We start from the raw sequence: 17,500 nt of genomic DNA, 5'->3' as shown, positions 1-17,500 counted from the left end.
TGAGCAAAATGCTGGTTATTTTCTTTTCTTTTCATTGTTTAGCGTCGTTTTTTTTCAGTTACATTCATATATAGAATTTCAGATTTTTATATCATGGTTTGTTGTTGCTGTTATTAACATTACAATTGTTATCGCTGTTATTATTATCAATGATGATTATCATTATCAATAGTGTTACTATTATCATCCTTATTATTATGTTATTATTATTATCCTTATTATTGTTATTATCAATATTATCATTATCATCATCATTATTATTATTATCATTATTATTATTACTACTACTACTACTACTACTACTACTATTGTTGTCATTGTTATTAGAACTATTACTCCTGCCACATTTTTGGTTATTATAATTATTATTTCGGTTGACCGGTTGTTTGCAGTGCTAACAGGGGATCTAACTGTTAATAATATGTATTGATAACTTTGCCATTTCTTATAATAAAGTTTTATTCCTAAAAAAACTCTTACTTTCCTTATCTCTCTTTTTCGAAGATAGAAAAGTATATGAAATTAACATCATAGCAAAATTATATCAGGTTGTCATAGGCAATCAAATGTTTGTCCTTTTAGCCATAAAAAGAAATAAACTACATATTATGAACATTATTCTGGATGGAATTAATTTGTAAACAATATGAAATAAGAAGTAAAATAAACATTTATCCTGTGATTAATACACTTTTTTAGGAAATATAAAATAGAGGTAATCTTTCTTTTATCTTTAAGTAACCTGGCATGCTTTATTTCATTATCCTTTCAATTCCACAAACGCAACAGAAAGTTTAGACATGTGGACGCTCACGGACAAAGGCCATGGATGAAGCTTCGAAACACTCTGAACCTTGGCATCAAGGGTCACGTTATAAGGGATCTCGACTCGGAATTCGAAACATGCTTCACAAGAGTCTTATTTGTGATTTTGCAGGTAGCATAATTCCGAAATGAAATGCTACTTCTTTATTGGGAAGCCAATGGCCTTAATGACTTTTTTTTCCAGACGGGACGAGGAATCAGTTAGGTGTTCCTTGTGAAAGGTTGGCATTTCTTGCCAGCCTCGTGACAGCAGAGGAATCTTCCTTACGAAATTATGCCTACATGTAAGCCTTCAGAAGTTTCCATTGGGGTCATATCAGGGATCTGATCGAGCCAGTCCTTCGTGAACTCCACATGACTGTCAGACGGTTCCTTCTTCACCGCTCTTGATGTGTGGCTCGGGGTATCGTCCATACCATACGGAAACGGGAGTGCTGAATGCTCGTTGCCTAAGTCAGGGTCGCCTGATGACGCAGTAGGTATCTGCCTTCATACCCTTGCTCTCGCCCACGTAGAACGGTTCTCCATCTGACCAGAGGATTTTCACTGCACAGTATCCCGAACCTCATGATTCCGGGGCAAAGCACACCTACGAATCCTTTGCTTCGCTTTTACTCCAACCGCTTCGAACTAACCTAATGAACTGTCGAGATACTGACGTATTTCAGGACTTCAGGCACCTTTTCCATCAATTCTTTAGCTGTTACCCAGGTCTCCTCGTCCAACTGACTCCTCACCCAGGCATCACTTCAACATGAAAAGCAAAGGCATGCAAATCGCATTTTTTCTCGCTCAATCAGGCTGTATGCATATGGCGAGAAGTGCCAATTTGTCAATTTTCCCCGAGCCTCTATTTGTTCTCGAGAACCAGTATGGCTCAAAGTCGTAAAATGAAATGAGGGTAAAACAAAATCCTATAGCTATTCAAGCACAGGTCATTGCATACAGGTACAGATACACGAATACTCACAAATTAGAACATAAGTATACACGTAAATAATTCTCACAAATGTTTAACGTCTCATATGTAAAGAAAATGTACCAGGAAAAGTTCCAGATTAGTAACATTAAAAAATACAAGACTGAGGTGGAATGCTTCAGGCAGACAAAGTCTTGCATTACACTGCCCTGTAAAATGACAGAATTTAAGAACTTAAAATAATTTGAATGCATATTTTGCCCACTGGAATTAGGATATGTATATGTATATATGCATTACGATATGTATATGTATATATGTATTAGGATATATATATGTATATGTGTATATTGTGTGCGTGTGTGTATATATATATATGCATATATATGTATGTGTGTGTATGAAATATAAATAATATATATCATATAGATGTGTATATATACACACATACATATACATATATATAACATATATATATATATATTTGTGTGTATATATATTTGTGTGTATATATGTATTAATACACACACACACACACACACACACACACACACACACATATATATATATATATATATATATATATATATATATATATATATATATATATATACATATACACACATATATACATACTTACACACACATACACATACATAACATATAGGCCTACATGTATACATATTTACGTGTTGCCCAACAATAGCTTCTAAACGTGTTAATGCAATCGTTAATACACATATAATTACATTGACACGTATTCGAACAAGTAAATCTGTCCTTAACGAACTCGATCATGCGTTTCCAACTACCAATATTCAGACACTAATAACAGAAACCGTTTCCATTCGCCATTATCAACCACCTATTTAACATTACAAAGCCCCCTATACCCTCATATTGATATCAGTATTATTTTCGTTCATAAATCAAAGAGTGAGCGAGTCTTCGTCCTTGAAAAGTAAATAAATAAATGATCATGTCCATAATTGGCAACTCACGCCCTGTCCGAATCTCAAGGTCATTTTCTTCGAGACACTTCGACTGTTCGGATGTTACGGTAAGGTTTGTTTAGGTATAATTCAGTGCATTTCACCTTTACTAAGGTATTATTACGATATTATTTGCATTGCTGTATGATGTTTGAACCATTTGAATAGCATATAACCTATCATTGTTCGTACGGTTTCGTGTAAGCTGATGGTTAGTTGTGTAAGTACATTAGAACAAAAATTAAATTTGCTGCATTTAATAACAAACATCATTAGTTTCCTGTTCATGAAGATGTTTGTTCCTAAATGTGTCCATTGCCCTATATAAGGTAATATCTATATACTTCCTTGTGCTATGATTTGGCGTGTTAATATAGGTGGTACGATGAATATCCTAATGGAATGATGACACTGCAAGTTAAATCCTAAAGGTATAGTGACAAAACGTTGAAAATAGTGTTACAAAAAGTTTATTTTAGTTATGTCCATATCTTTTTGTGTTTTGATCTTATATATTACACATACACTAAATATATATAAATATATATATAGTGTGTATATATTATGTATAAAAAATATAATATATATATAATACACACACAATATATATATGTAATATATATAATATATAGTATTTAATATATATGTAATATATATAATATATAGTATTTAATATATATGTAATATATATAATATATAGTATTTAATATATATAATATATAATATATAGTATTAATATATATATATATATATATATATATATATATATAACAGATACACACACACGCACACACACACACATACACATACACACAAACACACACACACGCGCGCGCGCGCGTAAATATTTATCTATTCAATCATGTATTATTATTATTATTATTATTATTATTATTATTATTGTTGTTGTTGTTTTGTGTGTGTGTGTGATGGGTAATGTCACTGGCCTCGTTCAGTTATTCAGAAAAATCAGGGTATTGATAATTAAACATTGCCTTAAAGTTTAGAGTTTGCAGGCATGACTAAAGCTTAGCTGTCGGGTTTATGACATCAGCAGTCAGGGATTTTGTGAGGTCATATTCAATTTACGAGTACGGCAACAATATTTTTTTTTATGTATATAACGTTGACCTCAAGCTTTTTTTTTCTTCATCCTTAAGAAGAAAACGTCCATTCTGCTTTTACAGTTGGTTGAACGCCGCTAATGACCTTAGAGGTTGTCGCGGCAGAAAACTTTCAAGTAAATAAAAGAATACAGTTTCTTGATAGTGTACAAAGGAAAATTCTTAAGGCAATGGTAATAATTAGATAAATAGCTCCTAGTTTATGTTTAAAGATAAACATTTTCGAAACCACTTGTGTAGATTGTCGATGGGTGTTCTAATGTGCAGGACAACACGCTGTTACTATGAATGGCGCCTCCGTAACTGCTGACACAGGTTGGTGCGACCTGGAACAAAAATATAATAAGTACCAGATTATTTAACAATTTACATATACTAACGCCCTAAGCTTTAGCCTAGGAAGTCTATATTTGGGAATCCGGGTCTGACCACAAATACATATCCTACAATAACAATAACAACAACTACGACAATAATGATGATAATTTTAATGATAGACGAAGTGCTTCATTGGCCAAAGCTCAGTTTTATGTTTATCGAACTGTCACAAATTAGAAAAAATGACATTCAATAACCGGACTTTTAAATATTATTTGATCTAAAATTTATAACAAAGCCACAAATAAATTACACTAAAACTACATTATATACGGGAGGGCGGAGTTCTGTTGGCCTTTGCTGGAGCGCTGAAGATGCGGAGGAAAGGTCTCAGTCTCGGCTTCAACACGTAATGGAGAAAATCATAAATAAGATCATGAAAGTAAATATTAAAGGAGAAAAAAAATAGGCTAAATCTTATTATACAACGTCAAATATAAAATACATTTTCTTCAATCACATTTGTCTATTTATCTATTTACTGAATTCATTATTATCATTATTATTCATTTTCTTTCGTTATCGTTTCCTCTTCACCCAAACACCCCCATAAATATCCAAAGCCAAGATCGTTCCCGACTCTTTTTATCTCGGTCTTATCTCGTAGATAAGCATCCATTCGGGAGCATCTTCACCTCTCTCCTTCCCTCGAGTCAGTGTCGTGAGAAAAGTGTCCAAGTGGAGGAGTGTCTTGAAGGGTAACTTGGCTATTTGGGCATCGGGCGGGGTGGGGTGGAAGGGTTGTGTGCGTGTGTGTGTGTGGGGGGGGGGGGGGGGGTCTATGAGTGTGTGTGTGTGTGTGTGTGTGTGTGTGTGTGTGTGTGTGTGTGTGTGTGTGTGTGTGTGTGAGAGAGAGAGAGGGAGAGAGTGTGTGTATGTGTATGTGTGTGTGTGTGTGTGTGTGTGTGTGTGTGTGTGTGTGTGTGTGTGTGTGTGTGTGTGTGTGTGTGTGAGAGAGAGTGTGTCTATGAGTGTGTGTGTGTGTGTGTCTATGAGTGTGTGTGTGTGTGCCTGCGTGTGTGTGTGTGTGTGTGTGTGTGTGTAGAAGGGATATCTTGGGTAATCTTTTATTTCACTGTTCATTTGCTTAAAAGTCCGTCATTTCTGTAATATTTAGCGAATCATTTTACTTGCAGATATACTGAACACTGACGTATATCACTGTAATCTGAAGTAACGCCTAGAAAATATTGTTTTGTGATTATTGAAAACCGTTCATAATTTGTTATTTCTAAGTGTACCCAAAATTTGTGGAACGGAAATGGTATGGTATAACAAGGCAAAATAAAATTGTAATATATAGTTTTTATATATGCAATTTAGCTGAATAATTTACAAGTGTAAGAAATTCCATTTAAATTAATTTTTGAAAGCATACAAGAATGTTTAATACTGACTACAGAATTGGCTTTACTAACACCAAGTACAACCCACAAACTATATTACATTATTAAAAAATTATGTTTATACTTTTTTTTAGTAGCAGGAGACACTATTTTTTCACTCCCTCCAGATTCAAGGTCTGTAGGAGCAGAGTTTGTAACATTAGTGTGACCCAGCTATAAACTATAATACATTATTTAAATACTATATCTTTTTTCTATGTACTTATTCTTAGTTGCAAGACACTATTTTCACGCCCTCTAATTCCAAAGGCGACATAACTGATCAATAAACTATATTACATTATTTAAATACTATATTCTTTTTCTATATACTTATTCTTAGTTGCAAGACACTTACTATTTTCACACCCTCTACTTCCAAAGGCGACATAACTGATCAACAAACTATATTACATTATTTAAAATACTATATCTTTTTTTTTTTTTTCCATATACTTATTCTTAGTTGCAAGACACTATTTCCACGCCCTCTAATTCCAAAGGACTTCTGAACCTCAGATTCGTGCGGGCAGAGTTAGCGATATGACGACCCAGCTAATCAACACGAGCGAGCGATGTGTCGACGAGGCCCTGGAAGGCTTGATGGCCGGGAACTCAGGTCTCCTTCTCCTGCCGGAACAGGTTTGTCCTATCTACATACACACATAGATAGATGGTGTGTGTGTGTGTGTGTGTGTGTGTGTGTGTGTGTGTGTGTGTGTGTGTGTGTGTGTGTGTGTGTGTGTGTGTGTGTGTTGTGTGTGTTGTGTGTGTGTGTGTGTGTGTGTGTGTGTGTGTGTGTGTGTGTGTGTGTGTGCGCGCGTGTGTGTGCGCGTGTTTCCTTTTGTTTACATAGCGCCGCAGCCTGACAGCCGTTCACAATGAACCATAGTACTAGCCTTCTGCACGTAGTTTCTGTAGCGCGTTTGTTAAACACTAGGCTGAGGAGACTATAGTGTATACTATTCTTAGTATCTCTCTGCAGGTGTAACCTCGACAAAGATATATTTAAATGTTTGTGTGATTAAAATCTACTGGAGAAAGAGTTACAGGTAAAATATCTATGTGAGATCAAGAATGATTTCTGTATATGGGCAGTTTGACACCATTTTAAAAGCAAATTCACATCTTCGAAATATCGTTTTCTGGAAAATAAGGGAACAGGTTGTCCTTTAATCCATTACATTGAGAGACCTTGTGTAGATTCAAGAGGAAAATCTATCTATCTTGTGGCATTAGTGGGATTAAACAAACATGATTTATATGTTATATTATGATTCTACAGTATATTCATTTGTATGTCTGCTTGTGTGGAATTCATGTCGAACACATTACAAGTAGAAATACGAAGGGAAGTACAGGAAAACACACGAATATACCGAAGGCCTTTTCGCATTTACTACTTCGTCAGGGCCTGAGGCAACAGTAAATGCGAAAAGGCCTTCGGCATATTCATGTGTTTTCCTGTACTTCCCTTCGTTGTTCTACTTGCATGTCTGCTTCTGATCTTATATGTCTGTATTGTACATGCTCATTTGAATAGTATGTATCTTTTAAATGGACCACTGATGGTCTGGTGCTTTTTTTTTTTTTTTTTTTACATTGGCAAATACAAATGGGACTTCTCTCTGCAAAAAATAATGCAGATGTGTATGTTGGTATACTAATTTCGAAACCCCATTCAGGCCCTTGCAACAGTCTGTGACAAAACCAGGTCGATCATAGACGAATTTAATTTTTTTGGAAAACAATTCATTTTTGAGACAAATTCTGGAAATCTTAATCTAGCAGCAGTTGAATGGCCTGGTTCTAGCATGATATCAGCCCGTTTGTCTTCCGTTGATTAAACCACCCCGCCAAAATCCCCGTTTTGGTCTGTGCCTCTCCCTTCCTCCCTTCCTTCACTCCCTTCCTCCACTCCCTTCCTCCCTTCCTCCCTTCCCTTCCTCCCTTCCCTCCCTTCCCTCCCTCCCTTCCTCCCTTCCTCTCTTCCTCCCTTCCTCCCTTCATCTCCCACTCTAACCCAAGTCCTCTCCCGGAATTTCCAGCGCGTGGTGGTCGAGCGCGCGTGGCTGACTGGCCGGCGCAAGGGGGTCGCAATTGTCACGGGGGGAGGGTCCGGGCACGAGCCTTTCGCCGCAGGTAAGAGTGTTCCGTCGAAGTAATCTCCTGTTTTTTGTTTTTTTGTTTTTTTGTCTTTGTTGTTGATGTGCTTTTGTTTGTTTGTTTGGGTCGAGGCGGAGGGATACGTGAGAGGTTGGTTGATGGTTAGTTGAATGCATTAGGGTCGAGTAATGTATTGTATTTCAGATAATAATCGTCACCAAGAGTTGCTAACAAACTGGCAAGCTGCAAACGAGCATAACCAACTTGACAGTCATTAAGTCGTTATCATTTCAACCTGCCATTAGTGATCACCGACCTATCAGGTTGTCTCCGTCTTAATAAAAAGAAAACCTGAGTGTACTACAGTACTGTCTCTCTCACTATATATATATATATATATATATATATATGTGTGTGTGTGTGTGTGTGTGTTTGTGTACACACACATATATATATCTTTATATATATATGTATGTATGTATGTATGTATGTATGTATGTATATGCATATGTGTGTGTGTGTGTGTGTGTGTGTACATGCTCAACTTGTATTTATTCATTTATTAATGATGTTTTCCTTCGCTCCTCCTCCATCGTCCTTCCCTACACCCCACCCCACTTCCCTCCCACTTCCCTTACCCATTCACCCCCCCTCCCGCCCCATCCACCCCAACCCTTCCCCAACCCCCTTCCCCCTCTTTCTCACTCCCTTGCCCTCCTCCCCCCCCGCCCCATCCACCCCAACTCTTCCCCCCCGCCCAACCCACCCCAACTCTTCCCCAACTCTTCCCCAACCCCCTTCCCCCCCTTTCTCATTCCCCTTGCCCTCCTCCCCCCGCCCCACCCACCCCAACTCTTCCCCAACTCTTCCCCAACCCCCTTCCCCAACCCCCTTCCCCCCCTTTCTCACTCCCCTTGCCCATTCCAGGCTACGTCGGCGAGGGGATGCTGGCGGCTGCTGTAGCGGGGTCCGTCTTCACCTCCCCGCCCCCCGCCTCCATCGCCGCGGCCATCACGGCTGTGGGGAAGGATAATCCAGGTAGGATATGGTTGGGTAATCCGGGGGGAAGGATAATTCGGGTAGGCATGGCGGTTGGGTAATCTGGGTGGGACTCTGATTGGGTATTTTAGGATAAGGTTGGATAATTCGGGTAGGATAAGGTTGGACAATTCGGGTAGGATAAGGTTGGATAATTCAGGTAGGATAAGGTTAGGTTAACTGTATGTAAGGTAAGGTGGTTGCATAATTCAAGTAGGACGGTGGTTGGATGATCCGGGTAGGATAAGGTTGGGTAATCCGGGTAGGACTGGTTGGATAATCCAGGTAGGGTGTGAGTTGGGTAATCCGGGTAAGATGATGGTTGGATAATACATTTAGAGTGATGGATAACCTAGCTAGGACTGTGGGTAAATAAGTCAGGTAGGCTAGTGCTTGGATAATCTAGGCAAGGCTGCGTTGGATTATCCAGATAAGGTGATTGGGTAATTCAGGCAGGTTGGTGGTTGGATCTCTTTCATCTCAATTTTAGATACATCCGTAGGAGCGTATACAGCAACAACAGACATGAAGCCAAATGTAAGCTTCAGTCTCAATACCATAATACGCTCATCGACTGGAGTGACCTCTACTACCGAGGGTTGAAGTCTGCTGGAGATGGCTATGGCTACTCCCTGGAGATGGTGGCCATCGCTGCGGCCCGACCAGTGTAGCCACGCGCACTAATCGTGCCCTGGGCAATATCAAGGTTGCAGACCTTGACTTTGCTGATGATGATGCTATTCTGTCTGAATCTCTAGAAACCCTAGTGGCGGCTCTTGATGCATTTAGTAATGAAGTGAAGCCCCTGGGGCTCTAGGTCTCCTGGGCCTACTAGGAGACCCTGTGCAGTCGGTTCGTGCTTGCGGTGAAAACATCGAGGTCATAGAGACCTTTATATACCTTGGTAGTGCAGTTCATGACTCTGGGCCGTCAGACCAGGAAGTCAGTCGAGTGATTGGCCTGGCAGCAGGAGTATTTGGAGAAGCCTGTACCTGTGCAGAAGGACCAAGCTACATGTCTTCAAGGCCCTGACACTGCCAGTTTTACTGTATGGTAGTGAAACCTGGACGTTAACTTGTCCCTTGAAATCGCGTCTTGATGGTTTTTGTAACAGATCCTTGTGCCAGATCATGGGGTACAGTTGGCGGGACCATGTGTCCATCCAGCAGTTGCACCGTGAGACTGTTACTTGCACAATCCGCGATCGCCAACTCAGGCTTTACGGCCACTTGGCTCGATTCCCGCAGGATGACCCTGTCCACCAGGTTGTCTCTGTCCGAGACTACCCTGGGTGGAGGAGGCCTGTGGGACGACCGAGGAAGTCGTGGCTTGGGCAGATCGATCAATCCTATCGTGAGGAGCTAGAGATGGGCCGGGCCCCTACCTGGCGGTTCGCCGTGAGGGACCCTCGAAGGTGGAAGCGTAGGGTGGATGCGGCTATGCGCCCCCGCCGGCGTTAGCTCCCAAATGATGATGAAATGATGATGGTGGTTGGATAATGCGGTAAAGAGATACATCGATATTCACAAATACACGTATCCATTTGTTGTTCTTGATATAGCCTTGATAAAAAAAGAAGAAAAATAAAATATTTTTGTGAAAATTGCAAGATCGAAATTATGTAAGAAGGTTGTGGTTGATTTACTTGTTTGCTGTTTTCCTTGTTCTTAGTCAGTAGGCAATACATTTCTATATATGTGTTTATTTCATATTCATTTAATTTCTTCTGTAATGTACGTATGTATATGTATATATGTGTATATATACATATATATACATACATATACCCATTTTTTTTCTTTCTTTTCTTTTCCTTTTCTTTTCTTTCGCTTCTCCTTTTTTTTTTTCTTTTCCTTTTCTTCTTTTTCTTTTGTTTTCTTTTCCTTTTCTTCTTTTTCTTTTGTTTTCTTTTCTTTCATTGTCTCCTTTCTTTTTCATTCTTTCTTTTCTTTCTTTCTTTCTTTCTTTCTTTCTTTCTTTTTCTTCTTTCTTTTTCTTTCTCTCTTCTTTCTCCTTCATTCTTTCTTTCTTTGCTTTCTTGTATAAACAATCTCTCAATCTCTTCTGATTCTTCCTTCCACTCCCCCTCCCCCTCCCCCTTCTCCCACCATCTCCACCACCATTTTCCATCCCCTCCCCCTCCCTCTCTCCCTCCCCCTCTACCCCCACCTCCACCCCCTCCCCCACCTCCACCCCCCTACCCCTCCCTCCCTCCCTCCCCCTCTACCTCCACCCCCACCTGCCTCCCTCCCTCCCCCTAACCCCCACCTGCCTCCCTCCCTCCCTCTCTACCTCCACCACCACCTCCACCTCCACCTCCACCACCACCTCCACCCCCCTACCCCTCCCTCCCTCCCTCCCCCTCTACCTCCACCACCCCCACCCCCACCCCTCCCTCCCTCCCTCCGTCCCTACCCCTCCCTCTCTCCCTCCCCCCCTACCCCTCCCTCTCTCCCTCCCCCAGATGGCGTGTTGGTGGTGATCTTCAACTACACTGGGGATCGAGTGAATTTCGGGCTGGCGGTTGAGCGCTGTCGGGCCGCCGGTATGAAGGTGAGGAAGCCTATTTTGGGGGTGGGGGGTGGGGGTGGGGTAGGGTGCTGATGATATCTATGTAATCTGTTTGTTTGTCAGTTTATTATTGGATCTACGTTATTCTTTTTATAGAGTTATGTCGATCTGTCAACTGGTTAGTCAAAATATATATGTTTGTTTATCCATCTCTTCTTCCATCCATCTCTTCTTCCATCCATCTATCACTCAGTCATTCTTTCTATCTATCTGTCTCTCCCTCTAGGATATCTATGTAATCTGTTTGTCAGTTTATTATTGGATCTGCGTTATTCTTTTGATAGAGTTATGTCGATCTGTCAACCGGTTAGTCAAAACATCTATCAGTTTGTTTATCCATCTCTTCTTCCATCCATCACTCAATCTAATGTTCTATCTATCTGTCTCTCTCTCTATCTATGACTATATCTATCACTCCATCCATCCATCTACCACTCAATCTATCCATCCATCCATCCAACTACCACTCAACCCATCCATCCATCCATCCATCCATCTACCATCTACCACTCAATCAATCCATCATCCATCCATCCATCTACCACTTAATCTATCCATCCATCCAACTACCACTCAACCCATCCATCCATCTCTCTATCCCTCCTTTTATCCATCCATCCATCTCTCTATCCCTCCATCCATCTACCCGTCATTCCATCCATCCATCTCTCTATCCCTCCATCCATCTCTCTATCCCTCCATCCATCTACCACTCAATCTATCCATCCATCCATCCAACTACCACTCAACCCATCCATCTCTCTCTCTATCCCTCCCTCCATCTATCTATCTAAAGCCACTTCCTCGCCTCTCTCTATCCCTCCATCTATCTATCTAAACCCCCTTGCCTCGCCTCTCTTTCAGGTGGGGATGTATGTCAGCGGTGACGACTCAGCTCTCGCCCGGGTTACAGGCACCGCTGGCAGAAGGGGCCTCTGTGGCACTTTGTTTGTGCTGAAGGTGAGAGAGGGAGGGAAGGGGAGAGGGGGGAGGGAGGGAAGGGAGGGAGAGGAGGGAGGGGAGGGAGGGAAGGGGAGAGGAGGGGAGGGGAGAGGAGGGAGGGAGGGAAGGGGAGAGGAGGGAAGGAAGGGGAGAGGAGGAGGAAGGGAAGGGGAGGGAAGGGAGAGGAGGGAAGGAGGGAGGGAAGGTAGGGGACAGGAGGGAGGGAGGGTAGGGAGAGGAGGGAAGGAGGGAGGAAGGGAGGGAGGAAGGGAGAGGAGGGTAGGGGAGGGCGAGGAGGGAGGGAGGGAAGGGGAGAGGAGGGGAGGGAGGAAGGGAAGGAGAGAGGGAGGGAGAGGAGGGAGGGAGAGGAGGGAGGGAGAGGAGAGAGGGAGGGAGAAGAGGGAGATGAGAGAGGGAGAGGAGAGAGGGAGGGAGGAAGGAAGGAAGGGAAGGAGAGAGGAGGGAGGGAGAGGAGAGAGTAAGGGAAGGGGAGAGAGGAAGTAAGGGAAGGGGAGAGGAGGGAGGGGGGTGATAAAAGGAACGAGGGAGGGGGCAGGCCACATAAAAAGATGAAACAGGTGGATGAGTACAAGCTCGCATACAAGGTACATGTTTTCTGGTGGTAAAACAAGGCGTCGAGAGCAGGCAGAAGAGGTTAGGTTATTAGCCGAGGTATGCATGTTAGCAGTGACCTTGAATGGTAATGACGCATGATAATGTATTTCCAAATGATAGAATCAATGATGTTATTATCAGCAAACATAGAATAACAGTGGAATATAATTATCACTTTTTATATCATGTTCTTGAATTATGATATTTGTAATGAAAGGGTAACACCGAATGATAAGGACATGTTATAATATTAAGTCAGTGACAATTAATAATAATAAAATATGACGATAACAATTTTAATTGATCCCAAAAGAGCAATAGTAAGATCAAGCATCAAGTATTAGAAAAAAATGAAAAACAATCATAAGCCAAAACAAGGAGAGAAAAAATACAATGACGATAAAACCCGGACGGGTTAATGGCGACTCTCGTCTTCTTCGCCGTCAGATCGTGGGCGCCATGGTCCAGGCAGGTGCCACGCTGGACCAAGCCCTGGAGACATGCCACAAGCTCGGTAGTGCCATGGGAACTATTGGCTTTGCTGCCAGTGCGTGCCAGATGCCGGGGGCACCGAAGCCCCTCTTCACAGTGCCCCAAGGCATGCTGGAGCTGGGCCTCGGGGTGCATGGCGAGAAAGGGGCAGCCACTATAAAGGTGAGCTGCTTGAATACATTCGCACAAAGATGTTTATTATATCCGTTTCACTTTCTTGGCTAATTAACTTATCTCTTTCAACCAGTCACTGCATGGCTTGATTTTTGCTGTTAGGTCTTTAAATACTTTCACCTCAATCGTTATATCCAACTTTTTCAGCCAGTTATGTCTTTCCTCTCTTAGCCAATCCTTGTTTGTGTCTTGCTTTTAGCTACCCAATAACTCACATGTCCAGTCGCATTCCTTCTTTCTAAGCCAATCACTCTATTAGTACCAGTACCGCCCTATTTGAACCAGTGGTGCTGCTCTGCCCATGGCTAGCCTCCGGGCTAGTACAGTGGTAACGTGCCGTCCTCTCATCCGAGGGGTCGGCGGTTCGCGCCCCGCCCAGGCGCGAGAAGTTGCAATTGTCGCCTGGAGGTTACTGCTGTGACTGGGCACCACGGCGGGTAAGGACTAAGCCGAATCAGCACCAGCTGACACACGTTACCGAGTCGACATTAGTCGACACAGGCCGGGCTCCCCTCATTGGCATAGCCCGGGCGAAGCTCAGCTTCGCATATCGGACTTATCCTTATGCCCATGGCTATCACTCAATCTATCTTTCTATCTATCTGTCTCTCCCTCTATATATCACTCTATCCATCCATTCGTCCATGTATCCACTCCCCGGCGCCATTGGGTTAACTATAATGTGATGATAATTGCCATGGCAGTAAAGTTGATATTTACTCAAAGGGATAAGCATGTTTCTGATAATCATACTCTCATCCCCCTCTTTCTCTTCCAAGCGGTGATGCTTCTTGTAACCAATCACATTTTTCTCACACCTTTTAGGCGGGAACAGCATCTCAAGTGATGGAAACGCTCCTGGACAACCTGACGAGGGAGGATTCAGAGACACGTCTTGATCTGCAGAAGGGAGATGAGGTGGCAGTCATCGTGAACAATCTCGGGTGCACTTCGGAACTGGAAATGGGCATCCTGAGGAGGGAAGTTGTGATGCAGCTTAGTAAGGGATTTGAAATTATTTCGTTATTGTCCAAATCTCTTCCTTGTTACCATTCTCTGTCTCTCTCTCTCATACAACAAAGCCCTGTCTTTTCATGACTTGTAGGGAACAAATTGTCTATACAGTAACCCGTCTTAAACTGCCTTAGCACATATATTTCATGATGTCATGGTCAATCATTGTCACTCTCTTAGAAATGCACTGTACTTTTTGCACTGTATTCCTGTATTTGAATTTATATCAAATTCCAAATTACATAGTTATCAAATGTAGAATCCTTAAATAAGTAAAATATGTTGTGCATAGGGAGCCATCTACCGGCATATTTGACAGTTCTGTTGTCACGGTAATCATTACTCCTTTCAGAGGTGAAATTTGTTTCCAAAGAATCTCTTAGTGAAGTTGTTATATCTCAGGGACAACACTTAATTAATTTATATACAATAACCATTTTCAAGATACAGAAATTTGTCAGAGGTTTGTCACTTCCCACGTCCATTCATCCCCGTAGTAGTAGAATTCATCCCACCACTGCCACCATTTTTTTCTGGTTAAAACCCCACAGCTGGTTTCCTTCATCAATCTCGGCCGTAGCAGATCCATGGAGAGAAGTGTAAGTGAAACTGGGATGTGAAGTATTGTTAGTAGAGTGTCGTGTGTTAGTAGAGATCTTGGAGGACAAATAGATGAGCAGGCCAATAAAGAGTTTGTCTAAGTCAAGGTCACTAAACCAATAGTCTCACTTAAGAATTTCCTCTAGGAATGTACAGGGCTTAAAAATAATGGGAGTTTTAATGTTGATTGTGGCAGCAGATGTCAGGCAGAACAAAGTCTCTTAAACCTTCTACCCACATCTTTTCCCCTCTCCTCATCCTCTCCAAAGTTCTGAAAAAATTATGATTCTTATAATTGTCATTCTTATATAATTATGGATAGCATTGCCTCTGGTAATGGATTGATAGTTATTTTGGTAACTATGGTGTGATGATACTTGCCATGGCAATAAAGTTGATATTTACTCAAAGGGATAAGCATGTTTCTGATAATCGTATTTTCACCCCCCTTTCCCCTTTAATTCCTTCTCTACTTTTTCCCAACTCTTGGTACTACTTCCTCCATCTTGTTCTTTCCTCCATCACTCTTGCTGTCACCCCTATCATCACTTTCCTTATTTTTTAATCCTTACACTCCCCGTCTCTTCCACACCCACAGAACAGCGTGGCGTAAACCCCATCCGTGTGTACCAAGGATCACTCATGACAAGTCTGGACATGAAGGGTGTACACATATCTGTCTTGAGAATCCTGGATCCCTCATGGGTGACCCTTCTTGATGCCCCAACTTCCGCACTGGCCTGGCCGACACCCATAATTCATGAGGGTGGCAAGGATGAGGCATTTAGTGTGCCTGAGTACGATCTCAACCTGTCTGCTCGAGAAGCACTGGTGGGTCAGATGTATTCTTATCAGTACTGTTGCTGATTTTGCTGGTATCATGATTAGTAAAAGTATTGTTATCAGTAATATCGATATTTATGTTATGTTTTTATTTACTTTGACAGTGTTATTAGTATGATTATTGATAGTGTTATTGAGCTGGGTGTTTTTATGGTTGTATATTTATTTACTTGTTACTAATACTTCCATCCCCAGAGGAGCAGCTACACCCTGAATGACCCTGCCCATGCCCAGGCCCTAAGGGCATGTCTGGAATCACTTGTGGCAAAAGTTCCTCAGCACGAGGAGCTTCTAAACACCCTCGACTCGGGTTGCGGCGATGGTGACTGTGGTACCACCTTGCTTCTTGGGATCCGAGGTCAGTCCCAGCTTGTCATTGGTTACGTAGCATGGAATAGCTAGGGAACAGAGTGGCTATGAGTGGTTAGTCACTTTTGAAGGAGCATTCCGTTGGTTATAATGTTTCCAAAGAAGGCAGCGATTGCTCCTGATTGGTTGCCTTTTTTGAGACAGCTCCTAATTCACTGCTAAGGCCTGGGGAGATCTGGATGGTTCTGCTTGGTCATAGCTCCTCATAGGGCCTAGGTTTTCTGGGAGTGACTTGTTCTGGTTGGTTGATAAATTTTAAGGAAACGTTCAATTGGTTTATAGAGGTTCTAGGGGATCCAGTTGCTGTTTCTGACTGGCAGAGGGAGACTATGTTTTAGGAAGACCGATTATTTTAATGGTATTTTCGAGGAAGTTGTTGGAAGTGAATGTGACTGATTATAAGAATATGAGATCCTATCGCTTGGAAAGACTTTTACAAGTAAAAGATGATGTTAGAGGATTAAAAAAAAAAAAAAAAAAATCAGGTTGGGAAGATCTTTGATCTTGTTAGAATGACACTGAAAAACATATTTGTAAATAATTATAATAATTTGGAAGAAATTTGAACGGATCTGATCTGATTAGTCAAATTTGTAGTAAATGTTTATTATCATTATCCTCATTATTGTGATTTCATATATTTACTTGTGTGTTTATTTTGCTTGGTCATGGGATTTTCAGGTTAATTGAGAAAATGGTTCAAATTCATTATTATAATTATAAACAAATCATATGTATCAATAAATATGCGTGCAAGAAAATATATGTATGTATAATAGATATACATAAACGTATAGATATAGTTACGTAGACCCTCGCATACAAAATATATTTAGGCCAAATGCACACTATATTTAAGCTTTTGAAAGAAATAGATTTGGACTTAAGAAAAAAGTATATTTAAGTATTTAGGCTTTAAAAAAAAAGTAGATTTAAGTTTGAAAATAACTGATTAAGATTTAAGCTTTAAAATACTTAAAAATTTAAGCTTAAAAAAAATGTTTAAAAAATTAACCATCCTCTTCTTCCCCCTCCCCCCCTCCCTCCCTCCCCCCAGCCATCTCGAACCAGCTCCCCGACCTCCCTACCGCCCACCCGGCCGCCCTTTTGGCC

The 17,500-nt window shown here is 41.3% G+C and overlaps 2 protein-coding genes across 7 annotated transcripts in view; both read left to right on the top strand.

Moving 5' to 3' along the window:
* Nucleotides 1–473, top strand: part of LOC125039179 (angiotensin-converting enzyme-like) — a 42,531-nt gene extending 42,058 nt beyond the window's left edge. For both annotated transcript variants that reach the window (XM_047632958.1, XM_047632956.1), the window contains one exon: nt 1–473. This exon is cut by the window's left edge and continues 1,247 nt beyond it. The gene's annotated coding sequence lies outside the window, so the exon portion shown is untranslated.
* A 2,285-nt stretch (nt 474–2,758) lies between these two features.
* The window catches only part of LOC125038880 (triokinase/FMN cyclase-like), a 30,843-nt gene continuing 16,101 nt past the window's right edge, over nt 2,759–17,500 (top strand). For 2 of the 5 annotated variants that reach the window (XM_047632505.1, XM_047632503.1), the window contains exons 1-11: nt 2,765–2,804; nt 6,143–6,265; nt 7,672–7,765; nt 8,657–8,767; nt 11,232–11,320; nt 12,203–12,298; nt 13,343–13,549; nt 14,387–14,561; nt 15,774–16,006; nt 16,214–16,376; nt 17,445–17,500. The exon at nt 17,445–17,500 is cut by the window's right edge and continues 201 nt beyond it. In XM_047632505.1, coding sequence (XP_047488461.1) covers nt 6,167–6,265; nt 7,672–7,765; nt 8,657–8,767; nt 11,232–11,320; nt 12,203–12,298; nt 13,343–13,549; nt 14,387–14,561; nt 15,774–16,006; nt 16,214–16,376; nt 17,445–17,500 — 1,323 coding nt within the window. In that variant the 5' untranslated portion in view covers nt 2,765–2,804; nt 6,143–6,166. Of the gene's footprint in view, nt 2,805–4,894; nt 4,937–6,142; nt 6,266–7,671; nt 7,766–8,656; nt 8,768–11,231; nt 11,321–12,202; nt 12,299–13,342; nt 13,550–14,386; nt 14,562–15,773; nt 16,007–16,213; nt 16,377–17,444 lie in introns of those variants that run through there. The other 3 variants (XM_047632504.1, XM_047632506.1, XM_047632507.1) reach the window with 3 other exon arrangements.

This window comes from Penaeus chinensis, chromosome 26, assembly GCF_019202785.1.
Source record: "Penaeus chinensis breed Huanghai No. 1 chromosome 26, ASM1920278v2, whole genome shotgun sequence".
Classification (NCBI taxonomy): domain Eukaryota; kingdom Metazoa; phylum Arthropoda; class Malacostraca; order Decapoda; family Penaeidae; genus Penaeus; species Penaeus chinensis.
The sequence above is the reverse complement of the archived record's forward strand: the minus strand, read 5'-3'. Positions and strand labels throughout refer to the sequence as shown.